Here is a 20,702-nt window from a genome sequence, read left to right on the forward strand (position 1 = left end):
GGATTTATCACTTGCAACCTAGGTATTTGAACGAGTGTCTTTTCTGGTATGTGTAAAAAACCGTTGAAATTCTTCTACCTTACGAGTGATGTGTCTACATTTGAAAATTTGAAAATAATTTTATATAGAGTCAAGCGGTCAAAAGACGTTCAAAAAATGAATGTATTAATTAATTTATAATCATTTTAATTTTGACCACTTGACTTTATAATAAATTAATTTAAAACTTTAAAATGTTCTCACGTAAACACATCACTCGTAAAGTAAAAAGATTTCAATGGTTCAAATTTGTTATTTAAAATAAATTCAATAGAATTTATAGTTGAATTCACAAATAAACTTGATGAACTTACCCTAGTTCTACTCTAAAGTGTGTATCCTAGCCACATTTGCAAGTGAATGGGCCTCCCAGTTGTAGTGTCGAAGAATATTTTGAGCACCTTATTTTTCTGAACATGCCCAATTGTCCAGTCCGATTGAATCATGGAATTTAATGGGCCATAACAGATCAGGCCCATCTAACTGTAAGAGGCTGAATTGTTATTTTGAGCACCTCATTTTTCCGAAAGGGAAAAAGATGCAAAGCAGCCTCAGTTCACAAAAATCCAGAAAACTCTCTCTATATATAACCACATCTGTTCTACTGGGAAGAAAAAAAAAAAAGTAGAAGGAATGGCCTCTACAGAGATGACTACCACACAAGATACTCTTAAGACCATGCCAGAATCTGGCTATCCCACTTTTGACAGGCCGCCTCCGAATTACTTCCGTGTCCATTTCTATCTGAGGCTTCTGCTCCTAGCTTCAGCTGTCTCTGCCTTGGTGGTGCTTGTCACCAGTAAGGAGACTAAAGTCATTGCCGTGATCCCTGAACCGACTGGTGCCATGCAGATCACTCGTGATGCAAAATTCAACTATACACCAGCTCTTATGTAAATTAATTTCTCTTAAATCATATAATAACTTAAGTCATATTTGTTCAAATATGGAAATATCTAATTGATGTTTTCTTTGTGCTTTATAGATACCTATTGGTGGCACTTGCAGTTACATCTTTGTACAGCTTCAAAACAATGTTATTCTCTCGCTCTGTCATGTCAAGGCCAGTTCCATCTGCAAAGATTTTTTTCAGTCTAATTCTCTTAGACCTTGTATGTAACACAAATTGAATATCAATGGAAACTTCTTAATTTAGCAAGAGCAACTCAATCAAACAAGTTTCAAATATTTGAAATGAAAAAATTTATTATTTTGTCTTGCAGATTATGGCTTCCATCATGGCTTCGGCAGTAGGCACGGCAGGTGGGGTCGGATATCTGGGTCTGAAAGGCAACACCCACACAAACTGGACCAAATTTTGCAATATCTATGGGAAATTCTGCCGGTATATTGCCGCAAGTATCATTGTGTCACTCGTTGCTTCGATCATCCTTGTTCTTCTCGTTGTTTTATCCGCATATTCTCTATATAAGAGAAGCCATTGATCCTTGACAGAATATATATGCTCAAGGATTATATATATACTTGTAATGTTTAGTAAGTATGAATGGTTATGGTGTTGGTTAATAGTTAGTTGTGAGTTGTGACATATATAGTATTTGAACTTGCAGAGTAGAAAAGGTGTGCTTTGTTATAAATTCATGGACCTTAGTTAACAATGTAATTAAAGTATTTGCATGACAAAATATTGATATATTCTTGCTAGTTTTCAGTTGGTAAATCTAATTTGTTGTCATTTGTTATCCTATGTTACACCTTTTACAGAGGTTTGATATAGGGAATAGTTCTATCAACATGTACAGTATATGTGCACATGAAAATAATTACAAACTCCACGAAATTACATCCCTATTAACCTAATACACTTAATTTTTCATCCAAAGATTCAAATAATTCGGATATATAATTGTTTGTCAGATTATAATTGATTATTGTTAATCTACAATTCGTTATTTATCAAAAGCATATAATACCAGGCAATTAATTAATGATGGAACTGCAAGTAATATTTACATCACTATAACACCTGTTCTAACTCGGAATGAAATCCTTTTCTCTTCAAATTTCCTACTCTTCCTTCCTGCTATCCTCTCTATCTCTCTCCTCTTTATCTCTCTATCTTTTCTCTCCTCTCTCTCTCCTCTTTTAAAGAGAGAGATAGAGACAGCTGCACAGATTCGTATCCTTCTAACTGAGCCTACCACTATAGTCTATATATATTTACATCACCATTAATTTTCAACTAGCGTAGATACCAGAGCACTATATATAACCGCTGCCTGATCCGGTCCAGTTATTATCTCTGAATTCCTATCCAAATCGCTTCTGGTTATTAATTTACATCACTATAACCATATGTACTCATTTATACCAAAAATTATCCATCAACTTGTGAATTTAATGCAACAACCATATTTAATTACTCATTTAATCGTCTCTATAAGTGTTGTAAAAACGGCCTTAACAACTGTTTAATCGGTAACGGCGGTCACGAATACACTTAACGGATGACTGTTTGCGGATGAAAACAATTAATCGGCCGTTTTACCATTTAATCGTCCTTTTATTCTGTTTATTCCAATTTATTTTAGTAAATATTTTTTTTTACATTGACTTTTTTTTATGTGATAGTGTGTGATAATAAGTTTTATAAATCATGTATTGTAGTTTTATTTGTGCTTGGACATACATTCAATATTTTTATATATTTTTTTTTCTTACTTAATTACTTTAAAATTTATTAATTATTCTTTTATTTATTTATCATATATTTTTCTTACTGATTACTGATGTAATTTTTTTAATTAGTACGACATATTCTTGTTATCATGAACTAAATTTAGTGATTTTATGTTGGAATGCTTCATTTATTTCACATAATATGTTATTAGTATTTGAAAAAAGTTTAACTCTTAAATTTATTTTTTCATTAAATAAATGTGTTACTAACACATGTAAAGTGGTTATGCGTTAAAAAAATAAGTGTAGTATCAGGTTATAATAATAAAATTAAGTTAAATTAAGTTTATTTGATAAGTTTAATGAGTTAAATAAATTATGATATATATACATAAATTTAATAAAAACGTTAAATTGTCCACATAATTCTGATTAATCGGTCGCATACCGATTAATCGTTTGGCAGTACCCTGTCTATCCGACGACCGCATACCGTTATTTACAACACTGGTCTGTATATTTCTAGTTGCTTAATCAGTTGCATGTCGTGATACCGGAGAACAACTAATTAAATTAGAATTCTTCTGCTTGATGTGTCCATAATAAAGAAGTAGAAAAGCAAAATTTTAAAAATGAAACAATGGATTATATTTCTGGATTGTAATGATTGATTTGGGTTATGTGCAACCCTATCTACAAATCTTAATAAGAAATTTTCAAAGGAATGAAGATTGAAATCCACGTAAATTAAAAAAGAATAGCATCATTTTGAGAAACCTCGGAACATAGCAACGACGTTGTAATCACAACGTCCGTGACGCATTTTTTTTATGCGGACGATTGTACATATAACGTCCAATTTTTTTTCTTTTTGTAGAATTATTTATCAAATATATTTGCATTTGTGAATTATCTTCTTGAAATATTTGCAGAAGGTCGAATACTTGCGCTTTGTCTTATGCTAAAAAGTAAGAATATTATAAATTTCAAAATGCTTCTTATTTTCTTTTACAGTTCCACCACTTGCCTTAAAATTTATGTTTACTGAAAGTGAAAATTGTTATAAGTAATAATTTTTAAATATATCAAAAATTTCATTCATGAATAATTTGCAAATAACATTTTTTTGAACATAATGTTACTTTAATTGGAAAAAAATGTCTAATTAATTTTTTATTTTATTTCCTAATGACTGAAATAGACATGTTTACATTAAAAAAAATATTAATGTTATGAATAGTAGCGTCCACTCTAAAAAAAACATTAGCACTGTTAACAATAGCATTCGCATAAAAAAAAATGAACACTATAAACAATAATGTGCGTATAGGAGCGGATTTAATAAGGAGATATGATGGTCAATTGAATCACATTCTTTTCAAAAGCATATGATTTTGTTATATAGTTCAAAATAAAATATTATAATTTCTGTAAAATTGACCTTTATATTTTTTGTGAAAGCAAAGTTTCTATAACTTAAAATTCTGTCTCTATCCTGCGCACTTGTAATAATAATAATAAAAAAAAGCGGGTCACATCGTTCAATATTTTTTCCAAAAAATTTCCGAAATGATGCTATTATTATTTTTCTTCAAATGCTACAGATAAGATAATCTAATGTTGAAGCACAACAAAGCGATGTGACTCGAGCTGAGAGGAAAATTCCTTCATAAACTTACAAAGCTTATCCTGGCCACTGATAGGCGGACTTTCTCTCTCGTTCCATTTCCACGAAAGATATTTTGCAACCTTTGTCATACTTTGAGATAAAAACAAAAGCCAGATGGCGAGAATATGGAAAATTCGGTGAAATCGGATTTAATTTTACTTGGTAGGAATAGGAGTCTAGGAGGCAGCTTGAAAAGTAAACAATTATAAGAGTGGTTCCGTTTTAATGTTTTATTGTGGCTGCATGAGTGCGATCGCAATTGTGGCCCACCAAATGCCCCATTATGCTGTCTAAGCCTAACAAAACAAACAACTCTGGAAAACTCTAATTGCTCGAATGAGTGATGCTATGGTACTATACACTGTTCACATTGGTTCACTTTATAGAGTAGAACTAGGGTGTTCTTAAGTTCACCAAGGAGTGTTATTAAGTTCATCAAGTTTTTTGATGAATTTAAGTTTAAAATTTATTGAATTTGTTTCAAATGACGAATTCAGACTGTTAAAATCTGTCTACTTTACAAGTGATGTGTCTACATGTGAAAATTTTAACATTTGAGTTAAATCAGTATCACCAGGTTCTTTGATGAACTCAAGTCTAAAAATCCATTGAATTTGTTTTAAATGACGAATCCGAACTGTTAAAATCTGTCTACTTTACGAGTGATGTGTCTACATGTGAAAATTTTAAACATTTGAGTTAAATTAGTATAAAATCAAGCGGTCAAAATTAGAAGGTTAATAAATTAATTTTAATATGTTCATTTTTTGAATTTTTTTGATCACTTGTCTCTATGCAAAATTAATTTTAAAATTAAAAAAAATAATATGTAGACGCATCACTCGTAAGGTAGACGGGTTTCGACGGTTCGAATTTGTCATTTAAAGCCGATTTAATATATTTTAGACTTGAGTTCACTCCACTTTATATATATATATATATATTTGAGATAGGTAGAAGGTCACTATTTTTATAATGGTTAGATTGATTTTCTACCTATTTAAAAAATAGTAAAAAAAATTTTAAGTACTATAAATTTGATGTACAACTTCATTTTCATATGGTAATCATGTTGAATGATTCAGACCGACAATTTGACTTTGTAAACGGGGATATTGATCCAAAATATGGACCAATGTGAGGTATACATAGTACCACAGCCTCACTCTTGCTTGGATTAGTGGAGTGACCAGAAAACAATTGTTTTGAAGTAAAAAAATGACATATAACAGTGTATTTTTCGTTCAAGAAAAAATAACAGTATATTTTAAAGAAAAAAATTAAAATTATCACAAAATTTAGTATTGGCACTAAACTCTTATTTTTTCATTTGTCATGATAATGATAATAAATTATATTGATGAAAATCCGTGTTTGAACAAATACAAGTTCCTAAGAAATTAGCACGCTTCCTGCAGATATCTATATAAGCACTGAATTGATGCAGAAAGATTTTCACTATTTTTCTTTCAAGAAAACGAAGTTAATTACAAAACCAGGGTTCAAATGCCCATACTTTGCCAAAACAAAGTCTTCTCTGGAGAAATCTTCACCAATAAGGAAGTTACATCCCCAGCTTCTCTTAATCTCCCATGAATTTCATATCGAATCTGGGGAGCTGCCTGCAACTCCAAAAAAATTGTACATATATGAATAAAAAAAAAAAAAAACGAAATAGTGTAAGTGGGAGTTTATATGCAGCGCTATAAAAGAAGCAATATCACCCGTAGTCATAACTAGGAATTATCAAATGTACTGCTATAAACATGACTTGCCTACTGTAAGACAATACCCCTTAACATTCTTTTTAACATGTTCCAAATAAATTAAAGAAAAATTGGTGTTCTTTTGCAGAAATTAAGAAAGGATGTCCATAGAATTTTCAGAGAGCCATGGGGGATAAGATCTATTAATGTTGCATGGTTAAATATCAAAATTTTACATTAGCAGGAAGTAATTTACATAATAACATACTAGTCTTAAAATATTTGGATATTATAATTTCTTTTACTTTCTATTTTTTTGTTGCAGTTATTTGTTGGATTGCAGCATATAATTTTCTTTTTTTACAAGTCTTGGATATATAAGTTATGTCCTTCTTGCATTTAGTTCAAAAAAAGTTCTCAAGATATTTCAAGGCTCTGATGGTACAGCAAGAGATAAAAAAGTTGATGCACCTTTGATAACCAAAGAAAATAAGCAGCAGCAAGGTAAGCCTGAGCTAAGATGTCGTTAAACTCATCTGGTGAGGAAACCAAACAGGTTTTCACAAGTTGCATTTCTCGATCCAAAAACATATTCAATTTTGAGTCATTTGCAAATTTGTTTATCCAGCAGTGTGAAAGGAAACGGCGATGAATCCACAAGGCCTAAAATTAGTCATATGTAAAATGGAGAATATTCAAGCAATTTCAATTATTCTACAACCAAGCTTTTGTTTACAATTATCTTTCAAGTTTCAATGATTTCAGTAAGTGCAATTCTTACCTTATATACTAATTTTCAATTAGTCATATGTAACTATCGCTTATAAGTCTTAGTACAACCCCAAAAAAAAAAAAAAAGTTTTCCGGGACATTTAATAAAATATCATAACGATACAAAACTAACCTCTCTCCCAACATAGCGCCTGATAAGCAACTCATTCCACTCGAGCTCACCCTGACAATACACTTCTGTTAGGTTACAAATTTGGCATTTTCTCATAAAGACTAAAGAATCAATTTTTAAATATTTACAAAGGGCCAATCTAAGGACAGTAACTTTAAAAGAATTTTCGACATCTCTTTTATCTAAGGTCTTCTATAGAGGGACGAGGCACAACATCCAAAGATGTCATAAGTTCCATTTTTCAACATGAGCTCGCTTTGTAAAAATAATTCCAAGTATGTCATTTTTTTTTTTTGGAAGTTGCAATCTCAAGACTTACTTCTAGGAAGGAACAAGTGTGAGATTCTTCATTAAAAGAAGTATCTTCAGCTTTTCCTGTAGAATTGTTTTGCAGTACTCTAACCAGCAAGCGCTGTGCATAGAAGTGCCCAATAATGTGAAATAAAAATATAAAGCATGATATATTCTTTGATTAAAAAAAAGGAGTGCACCTAGCAGGTAATTGTTTGAGACTAACCCTTCTGAAATGGAAGCAGCTATTATCAGCAACATGCAGTTCAGCCCATTTTCTCAACTTGCTCAACTCATCAAGAACCTTTTAAACAAATTAATATTTACAATTAGGCATTTCAAAAAGTAGAGAAATAGTTTTGTCCTTCGCACAAAGTCTTATTATCTATGTTATTTTCTCATTTGAGAAATTATTAGGCATTGATATTTAGAGAATGCGCTAAAGAAAAGGTGGGAATTGGTTGAAACGAAAGAAATTTGTTCTTGACCTGGATAGCGAAGATTTGTACTTGTTACAAGGATAAGGTTTAGAAAATTGACTCATTGATGGTGTTAATATATTTAGAGCAATTAGGACATCTCTATCTTTTTATAACATCCATCTGGTGCTTACTTCCATTATGTTCGTGAGGGACTGACTTTACAAATACTGCAAAAGATGGCTGTTTTTGAATAATATCAACAAATATGGGTGTTCTGTTGCATAAAAAGCAAAACAAAAAAAAAATGCTAGAAAATAACCTGTTGAGTTGTCATGTAACTAACAAGCCAGCACCAATGATTCCATGCACGGTAATTCATCTTGAATTTCTATACAATATGAGAAAATTGGACAAATGATTTTGACTATTATGGAGCAAAATAGAAGGATTTTGCAAACCAGATAACAAACAAAATATTCTTGAAGCTACTTCAATGAGTTGTTTCAAACCTCACATATTTTCTTCACTAGTTCAGATTCATTTCTGATGATTGCCTCTAGATTTTGAAACCTTTTTGCAATGAGCTTAATGATCCATCTCCTGCAGGTCGCAATATAAGGAAAAGATATTACTCCTATACATTGCACATACTGTTTTCCCTTTTAAAGAAAATAGTTTACCTATGGCTCCATGCACATTCACTTTTCGGTGAATAAGAAAGAATTAGTGTAGATAGTTGGAGTTCGTTCAAGAATAATGTTAAGTCATGGTGGTTTGACAGTATTAGCTTCCTGCATGAAAACAAGGGCTCGTAAAAAGATGGAAATGTATGAAACAAAACCAGTTTAGAATTTAGTGTGCATCCTTGTCATATATGGTTTTCTGTACCAATCTATACCAAGTATTTGCTAGCATCAGGCCAGAAGTTACCAGTATGGGTACAAACCAAGTAGTTATATCACAGTAGGGGAGGGCCTTTTTTCTCGAGTATTTATGCCTAAATTAGGGCTTTATCAATGAATCAATATTCCAAAGAAAAAGAAAAAAAAGTGGAGGCAGGTACTAAGATTAACCTCCCGTAACTTATGTCAAAGTTTACAAAAACATTAGCTACCTGGAATTCCAAGCAGTGGGAAAATTGGGGCTTAGAACAACAAGTGCCTTACTATGCCTCAATAGATCTATTTCACTCCCCAGAAACTCCTCAGAACCCTCTTTTGAACATGACCTCACAATTGGCTTATAGTTTCTCCTAGCACATGAATGCTTTTGAACTGCAGCTCTATAGAGGGGAGAAAGAACTTCAAAGGAGATTGCCAATTTGTGATCTTTATTCCAGAAGAAGTGAGTATTAAATTGCAGAGAATGTGAGTCAGAATTGGTATCAAGGGTTGCAAACTGAGTTGGATGTATGAAGCCTATCTCATCTCTGCATATCACAAAACAAAAGATAATTAACACATAACAAGTAAAATTTTGCACATGATTAATCTAGAACTTCAATTTTATTTTGATTATGACTGATTTTGGCATTGCTGCATATCACATAACAAAAGATAATTAATACAACAAATAAAATTTTGCACATAATTAATCAAAAACTTTAATTTATTTTGATTGACTTATTTTGGTGATAAGTTTTAGGCCCAAAAAAAAAATAAACAACCCGCTAATTAAGGTACAGGCGTACAGCTGGACCAGTAGTCCAGTGCAGAAACGTACCTCTACTGGTATACATTCAGCCAAGTGATCATTGTTTATACTATCTTCGTAATGCTCAATGTTTATGAAATACAAAACGAAATTTAAAAAAAAAAAAGATAAATCAAGTGGAGCATTACAGCTGCTCGTCGTTCTCCAAAATTTGCTCCAACTGAAGCAGGAGATCATCGCTTTCCTCCATTTTCCCCAGTCGGGTTATAGCTGAAGAGAGATTGTGAAGAGAAAAGCAACAGCGACCAACAATTAACACAAAATTGCACTCGAGATCGCAATCGGATCACATTAGCCGAGAGAGACTTTCACAAAGATGGATTCTCTAGCTTGATATCGTGTAGCAATCCCTCTCGAAAGTCGAAACCAGTCATTGGAAAGGGTAACCAAGATTAATTGACTCGATGCACTCGAGGTACAGCGGCTTGTTAGATGGTTCCGAACCTCCGACTCCCAGTGCGCAGTGCGCAGTGCGCAGACACGGAGAGGACAGTAGAGACGAAGAGAACTTTTAGGGACTCAAATTAGATCCGAACTCGTCGCAAGATTAAAGGGACTGTGCAATCCACTTCGGGTGGGTTTGATCCGGATCGGACGGTCTAAATTTAACTTCAATTTTTTAGTTTAAATCCAAGTCCGGATTCAATCTCAAATTTGAGTTACCTCATATAGTCATATGACGGCTGCGTATCCTCTGAGATATCTCAACTTTTGCGTGACCGACGTGTCCGGTGCCTATTCGGGGGTGATGTAGGGGGTCAGTATTATGTGTACTTTGAGATTCGTGTATAACGTATTTAAACAGTTGAGATTTTCCATAATGTCACGCAAAGTTTGAGATATCTCAGAGGATACGAATTCGTCATATGACCCGGACTCGAATGGCACCCTCCATTCTCAAAATTACTCTTTCTCCCTCATCATTTCATGATGCAAGTATTAACGGTCCAGATTAATTTGGTACCTCATGTGATTGAAGTAAAATAGTCAAATCAATATTTTTTGCCGTTTAAAAATTCAGTCGAATCAAATTAAAATGACTAACCGAATAATAACTGAACTATTTAAACTAAATTAAATTTCAATTTGTTCGGATGAAACAGATAAGAGAGATTAAATTTTAAAAAAAATCAAAATTCAATACATATATCAGTAATTAGTAATTTTGTAGAAATAGATATCAAAATAATATTAAATACATTGTTTAATTTTATACAAAATATGTAGATGTTTTAATATATTTAAATCAAAATAAAAAAGAGAAGCGATGAATGAACAAACAAAATATAAACCATACTAGAACTATTATAATTCGATAGATTCAGTGTAGTAAGTTTTAAAAGACCTAAACTGAACCGAAGTTTTAAACCAAAATAATTAAAATATTTAATCAAAGCAATTCATTTAAATCTAAAAACTAATTCATTTAAATCAAAATTTTCCAGTTCGATTTATAACCAATCAAATTGGACCGTTTGAACACCCTTTAATGGGCAGAGTTTTTGTTAAAGGGTTTTAAATAAATCAAGCCGGGCTTAAATCGTTCAAACTTCATCAAAATTCAAGTAGGCAAATTTGTACGGTGATTTTCAAAATAAGTAGGATGTGTAAATGAATCAGATATTAACGGGAAATAATGAAATTATATCCATATCAATTTCTATTTATATTTGGATATGAATTTGAACATGGGAGTTTTAAATACTGATGAATATATTGAACGAAAATCGGATCACACAATAAATAAATACGAATATAGTCAGAATGATTTCGAAAGAATACGGATCACCCAATAAATAAATACGAATATAGTTTGAATGTTAAGATGAAATTGTCACATATCTCACTAAAATAGAAACACATGACTCACATTAGTCATGTTTGATTGTGGGATAAAGTTAGTGAGAATTAAATTGAGTATTCTATTTAACTTTTTTTTTTATATTTTACATCTTATTTAATAGGTCTTGCGATTTAAATTAATTTATCTGTTATGGTTTAAATTAATCTATAAGAAGTAAGATGTTATAAGATGAATTTTTATTTATGACAGTGATTTCTAAAATTGAAGTGAGTGTGGATTAAGCTTAATCTATATGAAGAGGTGGAATAAATTATTCTGAATTAACTCACTTGTTATCAAGGGCGGATCCAAGATTTTAATTAGAGGTAAGTACAAAATATTAACAAAAGTACAATTTGTTTTCTAACGAATCAAAGCAGAGTAGTGGATAGGAATCTAAAAAAATCGCGACACGACCAGATATGTCATGACACGACACGGTTGCATCATGGCACATGTGACGGTTACGTGCTATGACTCGCGTGTCCTGTGTTATGACCATCTTTCGAAAATTTGGACACATCATGTGTGATCACGGTGTGATTAACGTGTCCTGATTAGTATTGTAAATAATGGTATGCAGTCGTCGAACATACAGGGTATCACCAAACGATTAATCGGGAATAATCAGCTATAATAAAAAATAATCAGCCGATTAGTCGAAAAATTCCGTAACTGTTTAGTCATTGCCAACGACTAATTGATCAATCAATCGGTATAGACAGACGATTTTTACAACACTTATTCTGACCATTCATATGCCATAACTATTGTTCCAAATTTGATCACAATAAGATACGACACGTGATCCAACTCATGGTATATATTTATGGAAGCAGCTAACAGTCCCCCAACTCCAGTCCCCCAAAAATCCCCCAACTAATTCTGTAAACATCAATACTAAATCCTGTAAACATCAATACTAAATCCTGTAAACTAATTCAACAAATCCTGTCAACATAAAACTTTCAATTCTGTGTGGTCCCCAATAACTTCCACTTTAACTACCACTTTAACCACCACTTTAACCACTTTAACTACTTTAATTAGTACCACTTTTAAACCTTTAACCAGGACCACATCTAGAAGATCTCTAACAGCTTTTCAAAACTAAAAACTAACCATAACTACATTAAAACTTTGTAAACAAAAATATGTAAAAAATATTCAAGTTTTTTTTTTCAAATTTTTTTTCAAATTTTTGTTTTCAAATTTTTTTTTCAAAACTTTATATTCAAACTTTTTATTCGGAATTTTTATTTTCCAAAATTTTTATTCGGAATTTTTTTCAAAAAAATTTTTCAAAATTTTTTTTTGAATTTTTTCTTCAAAATTTTTTTGTCTCCTTCTAGATACTACTTTTAATTATTTTGAATTATGTAAACCTTACTACATAACTCTGTAAATAGTTTCGTTTAATCCTATAAATCGGTAAAAAAAAATTCAATTTTTAATTTTTTTTCAATATTTTATTTTATTTTTCAAATTTTATTTTTTTAAAATGTAAAAAAAAAATTCGAATTTTTTTTTTCAAATTTTTTTTTCCAAATTTTTTTTTTCAATTTTTTTTTCAAATCTCATTCTAGTTACACATAGTATCCTGTGAACATACACATATATTATCCTGTAAACATACATATATTATCCTGTGAACATACACATAATATCCTATTAACATACACATATTATCCTGTGAACATACACATAGTATCATGTGAACATACACATATTATCTTGTAAACATACACATATTATCTTGTAAACATACACATATTATCCTGTGAACATACATATTGTACTTGGAATTATGGCAGTAGAAAGCGCGTCAGAACTAAGCTAAAAAGAGAAGGCTTTTATACACGGGGATTTTCGGAGGACTGTAGCCCGGGGAACGTTACCTTTCAAAGATCCCCCAACTCCAGTCCTCCAAAAATCCCCCAGATATTTTCAAAGATCCTGTAAACTAATGGAGCAAATTCGGTAAACTTCAATACTAAATCCTGTAAACTAATAAGAATGTCATGGAATTAATGCAATATTAGAAATAGGGGTTGAACTTGTCACAATAAAAGTAAAACTTGTACCTAAAATAACAGTTAAACGAATTCTATAGACATAAGTTAGAATCCTATAAATATAATTAAAGAATCCTGTAGATATAATTCACCTTCATAAATAATATTTACTAACTTACTATGTACAAATCAAAACAAACATGAAAAAAAATCTAACATAACACTACTTATAAAAGTATAACATAATAACCAGGCCCAGTACATTTGACAACTCTGCATTGCCAAATAAGGCAGTAATTAAGGATACAATGAAGGATGATCATGTCAGGTCCTTGAACAAAAAAGTTTACATAAAGAAAAAAACAAAAGAAAGAGCAAAGGTTACTCAAAGTGTCGCCTCTCCCCTGCCTGGTTAGCACCTGACTCTCTAATCACCTGCCAAAAAATAGTAAAAAAATTTCAAAAAATATAAAATTGGGTCTCTAAGCACATTTTAATATGTAGAACAAGATGAACGGTTCGGATCAACTGTTTAAACTTTGTAAACGGAGATAGAGATGTGGGGTATGGTTGGAATACAAAACTAATAGTGCATTTTAACCCTACTCTTGATTAATATAACATATTAATAATGAAAAGAAATCTTATATAAAATCTATACGAACATGGTCACTAGTTATAAGCCAAGATTACCATTACACTTTGCATTCTTTTAGCATCTTCGCAATTGACAATTGTGACTGCTAAATGGACAAGTTAAATGAAGTGTAAGAGTTGATACCAACAGGTCCATAAACCAGGAATAATTTAATACCAGTAAGTATATGCTTGAATTGAGTACCCAACAACTATGGTATCCCATCTTGGCATGGTAGTTCACTAATCCTTGATTTGAAATTGAGCACCAAAAGAAAGTGAGAAGATGTGTTAAACAAGCAAATTGATTGAGTTGATTGGGTGTGCAATTAGTCTACAATCTACATACTTCACAGGAATATTTAGTGGCATAGAATTTCAAATTCTGAAATTCAAATGCAGTAACTTCAGCCAAAGAAAAAAGAAAACTGCAATGGAATACCCTTGAAATGCTGTCTCAGTAGCAAGCAAAGCTGCCCTAAGTCTCGAAGCAACATCAGCAACACTTTCACTGCCTTCCGGTGGCATAAAATGATTTTTTTCATAAAGGGCCCACACCTCTGCATACTGTTAAATTGAAACTAATTTTAGCTACGTGTACAAAAAGTTAAAACCAAAAAAATTATCGATAAGATACCACCAGTACACCTTGTCAATAAATCTGTTTTGATTCACGTTTAAAAGAGAGTTTCATGTCTTCTGAACTTCTCAATGTGAACAAATCATTTGCAAACTTCGTTTTTCAAAGAGAACAATCGCTCATTCAAGAAAGGCTGCTGCTGCTACTACTACACGGTGCACTATATATTGAAAGCCAACTCAATGACTCACCTTATCATGTGAAAGGAGCTCAAGTGTCCGAAAATATCATTCACGCAATTCTACAATTTCTTACAAAACATTAACCCAAATCATTACCAACTGACCTCAATTTTGTGCCATAAAAACATATAAAAAGTGAACTCCATAGTGAAATATTTTGAAAACGCATTCAGTCTACACAAATAAAACTCACTTTACAACTGGAGCTATCAATTGAAATTCCCAAAACTCTAGCAACTTCTCTAGCAGTTTCTGTCGTTCTTGAAAATGGGGAATAACAAATCCGGACTCTGTCAATTGTGAAGTTCTTTTCCTCTAACTCCTATGAACTGGGATGAAGTTGGTGCTCAATTAGCAAACAACACAGTATGGTTAAGTCTAACTGACAAACCTGATTCTTCTAGGGGCATAGAATTTCTTACTTTAGATACATGAAACCTAATATGAACATACCGAGAAAGGTCAGCCGATTTGCATGTGCCTGAAATTTGTACCTAAACCCCTTATACAGAGAAGGTCAGGACTTGGGAAATTAGCAGGATCTCGTGCTGCCTCGAGCAACTGTATGTGTGTCAATGCATCTTCAGGTCTCTCCACAGTAAAATCCATTGCATAACTACAGGCATTTCAACAAACAAGTTATAAGCATGATTTTTCTTCTTCTTTAATTTCACATTCTCTTTGACATTTATATAGCGAGAAGGTAATGAAACTCTAATTTAAATTTTACTGTCAAATTCAAAGGGATTGAACTAAAAAACACGAAATATCTGCGAAACATAAAAAAATCTGATGCCTCAAACATGTGAAGCAGGATTTGCCGTGGCAGAAGCAGCTGCAGCATTAAGGAAGGAGAGCAATCCACTAGCGTTGAGGAAGGATTTTCCATGGTAGAAGTCCGGGGATTTTCGGGGGATTAGTAGACGGGGGACAATACCTTTTCTCATAATTTATAAGCAGGCATTGCAGAATACGATAAGAAAATCCCGGCACGTCTGGAGTTTGCATCTGCTGCCATATTACCCAATGAAATGAAATTAGCAGCGTATAGAGCTGCATTGTGTCAGTGACCCAATAACAACTGATGCCCTTGGATTTTATGGCAGCAGTATTGATGGAGCTATGCAAACCAGCCTCTGTCATAGAAGACCTGCCACTAACAGACTACCTAGTGGTGAATTGAATCCAAAACCATGCTATATACACTCTAGCGATGAATCCTGTAAATCTAATGTAAGAATCATGTAATGAACCAGTAAAAACAGACTAAATGCATCAGATTAGAAGAGGATGATCACAGAGTCAGAAGTTAACTTCCTTTTTTGAAGTCAACAAATATCTTTCATCTATTCTCATTTTGACAGGTGATCTAGAATACAACATGCTAAATACCACTGTACAAAATTTTCCATTTATAGGGACTTTGGTGATTTTAAACTGATTTTTTAATATCAAACTGACAAAAACAAAAAAGGTGTAAAATATTGTTCGCTGGCCTATGAACTGCCCCTCACAAATCCATAGGTTTCATAGAGTTCCTAGTCTTCATAAATTTTTGATATTTTTTTAGCATACAATACATTAATTGACCATCATTTTCAGATAAAGAACTAAAAATATGGTGTAGCCAATTGCTCACAATAATTTTCTAAAGTTTAGATGTTTATAATGGGCAAAACAGTCAACATAATATACTCTATGCCAAAATTAATGAAATAAATATATAAAAATCATGAAAAAATCACAAATGTGTATGCAAAGACATCAGGGACATAACTCTAGACTCTACAGTTCATGTGTACAAAAAAAATCTGAGAACTGAACTGAAATATGAAAGATAACCCTTCAATCCCTCGTGCATGCCTCACCTTAAACATTTTTTTATTTCAATTTCAATTAGTGTACTATATGTGTGGTATGGAGTTAACTATGCTATACATGTATGTTAAGAGAATAAATGAAAATAACTTACCAGATGCAAGATTTTACAACGATGCAGAGGGTACATACCAGTGCTGGCTGTGCCTTCCATATTGTGAACAAAATAATATTTGATACCAATTGCAGTCTCCTAGTTATTGTGATACTTAAGATATATTTCATATATTTGTTGTTATAAATTTGATGCTAACTGTTGCACGTGTATGGCTTGATTCAATTAGTTTTGGAATATGATGCCATTATGGGGAAGGGGGGTCAATGATACAACCATAACAATGAATAATGAGCATAAAAGGGTAAGAAGAACACTTGCTATTCAAAGTCAAAGTTTGCCAGTAATAAGAAAGCAAGTCAGATCAAAATTGGATTAGGCTCTATCTCATTTACTTTGGAAATAAATAGAAGCTTAAACACTCTGATATTAAGAAAATTCTGGTGGAATAATTGTTACAATAAAACCAATTCTGATTGAAATAACTACCCTGATTTCTTTGTGAGACCTATATAGGATGATAAAGATGAAGTGCAAAATCAACATAGTGTTGATACTAACACATTATCAACAATCAAATGAGACCTATATAGTATGGAAATTCAGAACTGCAAGCTGTCGTATAAAAATTGTTCAACTTGAGTGATGAATCTACCTTCTGCAATTAAGCATCTCTTTGTAATTCAAAATTGAATTCAACCTCTAAACCTTGAGTTGCTCCTTGAACCGATTGATGAAATTATTGTCTCTGGCATCAACCTCTTCTTCAACCACCTCATGAAATCAGAAAATAGTACATATTAGATAAGTATATTTAAAATGTCATTTACACAAACACCTCATGTGCTCTAGTCTAAAATTGGAAATTTAGAGAGTAAATTACCGTCAACTGTAGATACCTCTTTAGCAATCTGAGCTCAGGTGACGATCTGTTGTCCATTGATCTAAGTGATCTGAGCTCATTGACACTGACAATAATTTCGGCGAGGTACCTGCAATGGAGAAGAGGCTAGGCAGCTAACACAACCTCTGCCTCCTCGGCGCACAACGCCGACACGACACTGTATATCCCACAACTACGCGTCACTTCCTGATCGACTTGGCGCTGCTGGGACCTTGCTTGAACAGGATCGGTGCCATCTGTAGAGAGATAAAGGGAGTAGCGAGACAGAGAGAGAGAGAGAGAGAGCTCCGATCAGTGGTGCCTGGTCTGATCGGTGGTGCCGCGCCCGATTGAGATCAGCGGAGTGGAGAGATTCGAAATGAAAATTTGTACGGGAGAGATCTGGAAAGAAAAGAAAAAGAGGATGGGGATCGGAGATTTTAAAAACCATTAAATCGCCTTAATGAATGAAGAAGGGAGGTTTATCCAGTCGGACCGTTAAAATCAGTTAGGGAGGTTTATCCAGTCGGACCGTTAAAATCCGTTAGAAGTACGTTGAAAGCGCGTCGGGGATTTTCCGGGGACTGATGGCCGGGGGATTATACCTTTTCTCTATATTTATATCCTTAGTAGTTGATATCTTTTTTCTCTTGACGAATCAACGATTTTTCTTAGCGAGGTAGTGAATCTGTCTTTTCTTCTTTTTCTTTCTTTTATGAGAATCAGTTTGAACTGACTTTCTTTTCCACGCAATTTCCTTCTACTGAACCGTAAATTAAATCCTGAGATAGGTATTATATTTTTTCAGGGTAAGACACAGTTATGAAATATTATTAGATTTTGTTTTTTTTTTTGCAAATTGAGGGATAGGCAAGTGCCTACTCCTAAATCTATTTGGGTACGCCAATGCTTGTTACTCTATCTTATTCCTATTTTACTAATCTGATTGCTCAATGTGTGAAATAAAAAGTTATTTCAACTCAGATATTAAAAATTAGCTCGCTTGTAATTCGGACAATTCAGCTCGTAACGAGTTCAAATTAAACCCAACTTTTAAAGAGCCAACAAGTTGCCACCCCCTGTATACACAGTAGCGTAGTCATAACTCTTTCGTAAGTAATAAAGTTATGCCTCCATAGCTTTAAAAAAAGCCCATTTTTGTGATGGCATCACCGCTCAAATCAGATAACGTCACTGAATGATGTCTCTCATAATACAGGGAGGTTGAAAAATAATACGACCATCAGTTTTGGAATCGACATCCTCTATATATCTCAAATTTTGAGTTGATACGTGGAAAATCTTGATCATTCAAATTTTTTACACGACTCTCAGAGCACAATAATACTGACTCCGAGCGTTCTGAATAGGCACCGAAATATCTCGTAGGATCCATACTCTAATTTTGTTTGTAATTTCAACTCAAGTGTGCCGTCTTTTAAGAGAAATCTAAATAACAGTCGAGCCCAAATTTAAGCCTAGGTTTAAGATTCAAATATAATTTACAACTTTATAATTTTATTTTAATAATTCTAGGCATATAATGTCGATGTGGGAATGTTGTATGTTCAGAAATAGATGAATTGATTGGAATATCTATTCTAGCTGACAAATAAAAATTAAGTGAAACGGAACCGAATCTCCTGCCCCCAGAGTCACTGCGGGGTGGGATCAGTTACTATTAAAGGGTTTAATTACTGTTACTGTTTTTAAATTTGGGCCCACCAACAGTAACTCTGGGGACAGGAATTTCCTGCCCCCAGGGGGGCAGACGATTCGGTCCCAAGTGGAACTGTAAAAATAAAAAAGGTGAAATTTTGTTTGAATTTTCGCAGTCAAATCTACTTTTACAAGAAGATCCCTCATCTATTTTCTATTTACTTCATAGGAATGGTAAAATAGAAAAAAAAAAAAAAATCTTTTTTAGAGATGCAATTGATTTATTTACCGATATTCTTTCACTCTTCCACTCTTTACTATTTCATTCCTCTGATTTCAATCGAATACAATCAAAATAGTGTGAAATAAAAATTTATTCAAAATTATTTTATGTCTATAGTTCTCTATGAAATAAATAGAGCACCGCGCTTCTGACTTGGTTCGCACATGGGTTTAATCAAAGCATAAAAATCTAATCCCACGCAAAGATCAATAAAAAGAATTTGCCATGACTTTTTCATAGTCATAGAGCATTTTTTTTATGGCTGACTTTTTCTCAGAACTTGTTCTTTCTTTCATTTATTTTCTTCGTAGTTTCTTTTGGGAAGGCATCAAGTACACATGAAATGGACAGCACCAAAAGTCAAAACGAGGTTAAGGTCCTCTCGATGCTTATTCGGTCGGAGCCGTTCATTCGCATTAAGATTCGTACGCATTTAATAAATACAAATTTTAAAGTTGTTTGCACGAATCATCATGCGAAATATACAAATCTGATCAGACATCGAACCAAATTTAATGTGATGCCCATTGAACAGCCACAGATTCCCCATGCGTATGCTATCATTGCTGGTCTCAACAGATCAGAATTGTTTGCTACAAACTGAACAGTCCCAGTCGGATGTAAACCTTTATAAATCCATGGATCAAGGATTCATTCAGATTCAATCTACACTATCTGATCTAAAATAAACGGCTGGAATATGCTCGGGGTTCTCCGATGATCCCCATGCAATTGGAGAGGATCCGCCAGAAATACTAACTAACTAAACCAGTTCAATATCCATTTATAAAACAATCATCTACTTGCTTAGGTTTCCTCTTCAAGTCAAAAAATTCCCTTAATCTCCAGCCTCACGCCCTCACCGCGCAGATATACAAAAGAGGAAAAGTAAGAATGTCATGTGGGGGATGTTGCGGTTGCTCATGGATCATCAAAGAACCATCTCCAGAAAAGAAGAACGAGATGGTGGAAGCAATGGCAGGGTTTCTCATCCTGATTGGGATCATTATGTTGCTAGTTGCAGTTGTCAGCACTTGTAATAGGCCGAGGGTCAGAGTTTATCGGCCTTATTATGTATTGTACTAGCTAGTTGCTAATTAATGTTGCACAGAGAAATTAATTAATCTCCTTGTTTTGCTTTTTTGAATGTTTCCATTTTGTGATTTTTATTTTTGAAGGTTGATTCTTTGATGTTTCAATAAATTGTGTGATTGCTATTGTGATTATTATGGAAATTTCTTTTT

At 33.0% G+C, this 20,702-nt stretch overlaps 3 protein-coding genes across 5 annotated transcripts; 1 reads left to right on the top strand and 2 right to left on the bottom strand.

Annotated features, from left to right (window-relative positions):
* The first annotated feature begins 645 nt into the window (after positions 1-645).
* LOC144544018 (CASP-like protein 1D1) lies at positions 646-1,720 on the top strand. The gene is made up of 3 exons (XM_078292444.1): positions 646-932; positions 1,025-1,151; positions 1,263-1,720. The coding sequence occupies exons 1-3, from the start codon at positions 673-675 to the stop codon at positions 1,482-1,484; spliced, it is 609 nt and encodes a 202-aa protein (XP_078148570.1). The 5' UTR covers positions 646-672; the 3' UTR covers positions 1,485-1,720.
* Positions 1,721-5,775: 4,055 nt separating this feature from the next.
* Positions 5,776-9,905, bottom strand: LOC144544029 (Protein prenylyltransferase superfamily protein). 3 transcript variants are annotated; one of them, XM_078292456.1, is made up of 10 exons: positions 9,513-9,905; positions 8,786-9,100; positions 8,352-8,462; positions 8,181-8,271; positions 7,991-8,059; positions 7,476-7,553; positions 7,278-7,370; positions 6,959-7,009; positions 6,526-6,717; positions 5,776-5,970 (listed from the first exon to the last, which is right to left on the bottom strand). In XM_078292456.1, the coding sequence occupies exons 1-10, from the start codon at positions 9,572-9,574 to the stop codon at positions 5,851-5,853; spliced, it is 1,182 nt and encodes a 393-aa protein (XP_078148582.1). In that variant the 5' UTR covers positions 9,575-9,905; the 3' UTR covers positions 5,776-5,850. The 3 variants fall into 3 exon arrangements, with proteins under 3 accessions (XP_078148582.1, XP_078148577.1, XP_078148588.1); XM_078292451.1 differs by having other exon boundaries at positions 5,776-5,976; XM_078292462.1 differs by lacking the exon at positions 8,352-8,462 and having other exon boundaries at positions 5,776-5,976; positions 9,513-9,838.
* Positions 9,906-14,167: 4,262 nt separating this feature from the next.
* On the bottom strand, positions 14,168-15,019 carry LOC144548110 (uncharacterized; the record flags this gene model as incomplete). The annotated part of the gene is made up of 2 exons (XM_078296808.1): positions 14,168-14,445; positions 14,879-15,019. Coding segments are annotated over 2 exons (330 nt in total), but the record flags the coding sequence as incomplete, so codon positions are not given.
* Positions 15,020-20,702: the final 5,683 nt, after the last annotated feature.

The sequence above is a fragment of the Carex rostrata genome, chromosome 2 (genome assembly GCF_964058835.1).
Source record: "Carex rostrata chromosome 2, lpCarRost1.2, whole genome shotgun sequence".
In the NCBI taxonomy this organism is placed as follows: domain Eukaryota; kingdom Viridiplantae; phylum Streptophyta; class Magnoliopsida; order Poales; family Cyperaceae; genus Carex; species Carex rostrata.

What these genes read in the sequence shown, in the direction of transcription:
- LOC144544018 (XM_078292444.1), top strand. Translation starts at nt 673, where the DNA reads ATGGCCTCTACAGAGATGACTACCACACAAGATACTCTTAAGACCATG. An exon ending in AACTATACACCAGCTCTTAT is followed by an intron (nt 933 to 1,024) that starts GTAAATTAATTT and finishes TGTGCTTTATAG; the next exon opens with ATACCTATTGGTGGCACTTG. An exon ending in GTCTAATTCTCTTAGACCTT is followed by an intron (nt 1,152 to 1,262) that starts GTATGTAACACA and finishes TTTGTCTTGCAG; the next exon opens with ATTATGGCTTCCATCATGGC.
- LOC144544029 (XM_078292451.1), bottom strand. Translation starts at nt 9,574, where the DNA reads ATGGAGGAAAGCGATGATCTCCTGCTTCAGTTGGAGCAAATTTTGGAG. An exon ending in GGCGCTATGTTGGGAGAGAG is followed by an intron (nt 6,718 to 6,958) that starts GTTAGTTTTGTA and finishes GACTAATTTTAG; the next exon opens with GCCTTGTGGATTCATCGCCG. An exon ending in ATTTTCTTTGGTTATCAAAG is followed by an intron (nt 5,977 to 6,525) that starts GTGCATCAACTT and finishes ATTTTTTTGGAG; the next exon opens with TTGCAGGCAGCTCCCCAGAT.